This window comes from Octodon degus, unplaced genomic scaffold (assembly GCF_000260255.1).
Source record: "Octodon degus isolate 3935 unplaced genomic scaffold, OctDeg1.0 scaffold00110, whole genome shotgun sequence".
NCBI lineage: Eukaryota > Metazoa > Chordata > Mammalia > Rodentia > Octodontidae > Octodon > Octodon degus.
In genome coordinates, this window is record NW_004524686.1 from 298908 (window position 1) to 304668 (window position 5761).

Consider the following 5761-nt stretch of genomic DNA (forward strand, 5'->3'; position numbering starts at 1 on the left):
CACTCGATTATTGAGACCTTGAGGCAAAAGGCCGAGGCCGATAAGAACGACAAGTCTGTGAAGGACCTGGTCATCCTGCTGTATGAAACCGCACTGCTGTGCTCTGGCTTCAGCCGGGAAGACCCGCAGACCCACGCGAACAGGATTTACAGGATGATCAAGCTGGGTCTAGGTACTGATGAGGACGACCCCACCGCTGATGACACCGCTGCTGCTGTTAATGAGGAGATGCCTCCCCTCGAAGGAGATGACGACACGTCGCGCATGGAAGAAGTCGACTGATCTCGGCCCGGAGAAGCACTAATTCATGCTCAGTGCTTTAATCTTCATTCCCTCTGATAATATATATTTTCAAGGATTTTTTTGTTCAGTCTGTGTGGCATGATAACTGCTTTTAAGGGGAAGATAAGATTTCTTTCTACTTTTAAGTAATACTGTGATATTTTAGGCACTAAAGCAGAGCTAGCAGTGCTTCCTCGAGTTTCACCTTGGTTTACTTTAACAGGTTGAGATGTTTGTGGTAAGATGTAACTTAACTGTTAACTCTGAGGTCTGAAGTGCTTAGCTGCCGAGCCAGATTGCGTAGTAGACCAGATCTTGTGTCTCGGAAGTGTTGAGATTCCCTCATGTTTAAAGGAATATTTGTTAAGATAGCTTGAGTTTTCTTATAGGATCTTTTATTAAACTTTCCCCAGTAGTTTCAGATCCACATGTCATAAGCTTCTAGAAGTACAGTATACTGAAAACTTGACGCCAAGAGCTGCACGGGCTTGTTTTCCAAAGAAAAGGACTGTTTCAAGGGAGAGACAACCTCTAGGGATACCGCAGAGCTATTTCAAAAATTATTCGGAACAGGGCCCGTGAGTGGAAGTGAGTGCCCAGGTCACATTCTGCTAAGAGGTAATAAATACAGCTGAGTTTAAAAACAATAAAAAAAAAAAAGAGTGACCACAGGGTGGCATGCATAACACCTACCTGCAAAACAGAACTGAACAGGCAAGACCCTTCTTATCCACGGCTTCCACATCTACAGATTTAACAAACCACAGATCAAAAATATTTGGGAAAAAAACTCTGGCTTGGATACTCACAGACTTTTTTCTTGTTATTATTCTTTAAATAGTAGTCAAGTAACTATTTACAAATCATTTACAAGCAACCCAGAGATTATTTAAAGCAGCGATACAGACCTTTGAGAGCTTTCAATGATGTAAGAATCAATCCATGGTGGCAGGCACACTGTAGGTTCACCACCACTAATTTAAAGTGTACAGGAGGATGTGAGTAGGTAATGTGCAAACATTGCCTCATTATACGGCCAGTGAGATAGCTCAGCTGACTAAGCACCTTCTTAGGCAAGCACAGGAACCGGAGTTCGCTCCCAGGCACATCATGCCATGCCAGCCCTACCCCTGGGCACTCTGTGCCTGCCACCAAGACCGGCCAGGTGTGCATGTCTATAATCCCATTGCTGGCGAGGATGACTACAGGCTGCATAGTGAGACCCTGTACCAAACATTTTTTTTTAATTTAGTACAGGGTCTCACTACACAGATCGGACTCGTAGTGATCCTCCTGTTTTTCAGCCTCCAAAGCTCTAGGATTACAAGTGTGCACCACCATGCCCAGTCTCAGTGTGCCCCAGGGGGTGGGGCCAGCAATACTCCGGGAATTGAATCCCAGTCCCTGTGTCTGCCTAAACAGGCACTTTAATACACTGAGCTGTCTGGCCAGCGCTGAATACAATTTTTTAAAAATCAAAACATTACCTCATTTTCTTTAAAAAAAATATGAGAGTCCACAGATTTTGGTGTCTACAGGGGCCCTGGAACCAATTCCAAATGAAAACCAAGGGATAGATGCATATTCATATAAACTAAAGCCATAATATACAAGAGATACATCATTAGTTCACAACAGAAAATGGCCCAATTATTCCCAAATAAAAATTGGGAAAATAAATGGGGGGAAATGCACCCCACATCACCTACCCTCATCACCAGCACCCCACACGAGATAATACATATTCTGAGAAACACTTTGCATCATGAAATGTCTGCATGTAAATTCTGGATTTTTCTGCAGATTATTCTGGATTTGTTAAGACATTTGGTCTGTTGCTTGTTTGCTTCTCAAGTATCTGTAGCCTACTGAGCTTTCTCTCTGAGAATGGCAGTAGCAGGAGTCCCTCTAAGGTTTCATCACATTTTATTTCAAGAGTTCATGTTGTTTTATTCTATCTCTTCCCTTGAGTCAGGTAAGTGTGAGTTTAAGACTGTGAAGAAGTGATTCTTCGATTATCTGAAAGCCACCTCTTCTTAAGAGAAAAGAGGGGAAAATACCAAGGAAAGACAAAGGAGTGGCAGCAGTGGGGGAAGACTGATACCAAGAGACCTTTCCAAATGATCCTCTCCTTCCTTTGTACTCCTGTAATATGGGGATGGTTCTGTGCATATGGAAAGCGAGGCATGGAATGTTGTATTCTCTGATGTTACCCACTGAACATATCTGGTAAGTGCATGTCAGTGGCTACAGTGGGGTCCAGGGGCTGCTGCCCTAACTAGACCTGAAAAAGGAGATTTCAGCATCTCCCCTTGTGCCAGGGTGGGGTGGCACCAGTGATTAGGAGCAGAGAGCATCAATCGTGGCTGCAAGAATGAGTGGTAGCCTCTGCCTCCACAGATCTTCCCTTTGCTGCGAGCTGTACAGGATCAAAGTACTGGTGAATAAGTTCATAGGTTTCCTTTTAGGAAGCATTAGCATTCTTGTTTAATATCAAGAAAACCTTGGGGCAATATCTCTGCATCTTTGGGTGTTAGGATCATATTGGAAACAATTTCCCCCTTTTTAAAAAGCAAGCCATTTCTACAGTCAACCAAAACTATCGGTCGAGTTAGTTGCGAAAGAAGCCCGAATTTTGTGAGTCATGGCCTAAGTGCCTTCAGTCATGAGAACACTAATAAGTGCTCCCATTGTGCTTCATAATTACAAAGCACTGTATGTAAAGAACTCCTCCTCATGAATGGAGTGCTCAAAATTTAAGCTAAAATAAAACCTAGAGCTGAAGATATGTTGTACCAGGAAAGTAAATCTTTAGCCTATAATTCAGTGGGCTAAGAATTACTCCAATCTTTTCATCTTCAAATTCCTCTCGATATTGAAAGACTGTGCAGGTACATGAGCCAGCTGAGGTGACTCACACGAGCACCCGGAGAGTCTTGGACTCCCACCAGCTTCCTTCTGTAGCACTACGCAATACACAGGAGGCCTCGCACAGAGGAGATACTGGGCAGAGGTCTATATACCATTCTCTGAACTTGATGAAGAATGAACTGGTTACACATGTCTAGCTTCCCCAACTGGTCAGACATTCAAATAGTGATTATGAAAATATACTGCTTGTTTATGTTATACTGCTTACACAATTGCAGTGTGTAAAGGGCAGTATCAATTCCCGTATAAATATAACAATTATTAATTAAGAACAAATAGAATATTCATGACACCTGCTGAAACACCCTGCTAACATTTAGCAAGTTCTTTTCCCTCCATCTGTCATTATTTAGGATGCAGTTTATACTGTATAACATTGACTTTGAAGACACCAAGATCACCCCCAGTTCTGTGCTCCAACGCACTAAATTAGACATTGTTAGTGGTGAAATGCTACGCCCTGGCAGCACTCTAACCACAGGTTTCCATGTGACCTGGAAGTTAGCATTTCTCCAGCGTTATTGAGAATGTCAATCCCCTGGAGGTCTTTTCATTCAGTCAGATCCTGAGTTTCTAAAAAACTCCTCCAGCTAACTGCAATGGCACTGACTCAGGTACCACAGTTTCAGGAAAACACATACAAAACCCAGGTGTTTCCATAAATACTGGCCCAGTTTAAAATTGCTTTCCCCAATATTCTCCCGGGAACCTAGTGCTTAGAGCACTGGGCACGTTTAACCAAAAGAGAAGCAGTTTAATACCTTGTCCTTGCAAAAATATATACATCTATATGTCAAATGCCAATAATAAGTAAGATTTTTTTTAGCTGAAGTTTTCTTTAACTCATAATTCCTTGTCTTCTGGTTTGGAGAAGCAGGAAATCAGACAACACTTGCCACAGTAATACCTGTCACAGTGGTTGGCCATAAATACTCCTGCATCACATTCATCGAAGGGCGCTCTCAACGAAGAGGGCTAATTTTGCCATTTTCATCCACCTTTAGGACAGTCAACTGAACCTTCTTCCTTTTACACTTATTCTTCTTGGGAGTGGAGTGAGACTTCTTCCTCTTCTTAGAACCGCCACAGAGCTCAGCACAAGATGAATGAAGGGTACATTCCTTTTGAATGTTGTAATCAGACAAGGTACGTCCATCCTCCAGTTGCTTACCAGCAAAGATCAGCCTTTGCTGATCAGGGGGAATTCCCTCCTTATCCTGGATCTTGACCTTTACATTTTCTACAGTGTCCGAGGGTTCAACCTGGAGGGTGATGGTCTTCCTCATAAGGGTTTTCACGAAAATCTGCATCTTGGTGGCGGTTCCACCCCAGATGGCGGATCCAAAAGTAAGATTATTTTAATAGAAATCTTTCATATAACCTTTTAGTGAAGCAGGAAATACTTGTATTGGAGTGAAAGCATCAGAATGAAGGGAAAGAAGAAAACATAAAATGGTAATTTGAATCAAGAACTAAGATAAGAAATTAAAAATAAAAAGTGAGCTTCAAGTTTCAAAAATGTGATGCAGTACCATCAGATACCAGAGTAGAAAAGTAACACGATAAAGGCAGGTGAATCAAAGGAGTTTGGGGACAGAGTCCCCGGGAAGAGAAGAAACAATATTCCTACTGCAGCACTTGAAGGTCTCCAAAGAAGCAAGCCAGAGATGCTGAGGACGTAGCGTTCACACCATGCCAGGCCGCTGCCCCGCTGGAACACACGGCTCTCCGGGTTCTACCTGGAGGGCGAAGTCAGCCCCGGTGATGAAATAAAGAGGCAGAGCTTAAAATAAAGAAAGATGGTTTATTTAGCAAAGGAAAGAAAAACAGAAGATAAACAGCTGTTCTGGAGGAGTAGGGAGCACAGAAAGCAAGTTGTTTTCAACTTATTTTTATTAAAACTGGTGTCCCTGCCCTGAGTTGGCCACCTGGAACTTGAAACAGTCAAGTCGGCTCTCTAGTTGGCTGTGGCCCTAGCCTGGGCACCTCTGTCTATACTCTTTTAGCTATTCGATCAGTTCTTGCCCTTCTGTGATGAGTAAGTGGGGTGGGACCTCATAGAAGGGGACCATGGAGAGTCAGAAATGAAGAGCAGGGGACATGTGCATTCTGGGGCAGTAGTACAGTGATGCTAAAGTGAAAATACACAAATAGGTATGTATGTATGTATGTATGTATGTATGTATGTATGTATAGCTGTGTGTGCCCCTTGTATGTTAAATGAGAGTCTTTAGCGGGCTGCCCCCTGTGCTTTACGCATTTCTTAGGGTGAGGGTGGGGGCTGGTTACTGTGGTCTTTTATGTCTCTGGCTCTATCTGTGTTTTGTCTGTCAACTCTTGTTGCTAAATTCTATGCTATTTGGCAGCTTCTCAGGTCAGGTTTTTTTCACCTTTGTGTTTTCAATTGCTGAACTCTAATAGCAGAAGCAAAAACTGCCTTTAGTAAGATTTCCTATTGATTTCTTTAATAAAGTTTAATAGATCTCTGGATGAGAGAGAGAGAGAGAGAGAGAGAGAGAGAGAGAGAGAGAGAGAGAGAGAGAGAGAC

General features: G+C 42.8%; 2 protein-coding genes across 2 annotated transcripts; one reads left to right on the forward strand and one right to left on the reverse strand.

Annotated features, from left to right (window-relative positions):
- LOC101573769 (putative heat shock protein HSP 90-alpha A4) lies at window positions 1–288 on the forward strand (the record flags this gene model as incomplete). The annotated part of the gene is made up of 1 exon (XM_012516512.2): window positions 1–288. A coding segment is annotated over one exon (282 nt), but the record flags the coding sequence as incomplete, so codon positions are not given.
- A 3887-nt stretch (window positions 289–4175) lies between these two features.
- LOC101574161 (ubiquitin-like) lies at window positions 4176–4523 on the reverse strand. Its single transcript, XM_023699093.1, has one exon. The coding sequence runs from the start codon at window positions 4521–4523 to the stop codon at window positions 4176–4178; it is 348 nt and encodes a 115-aa protein (XP_023554861.1).
- Window positions 4524–5761: the final 1238 nt, after the last annotated feature.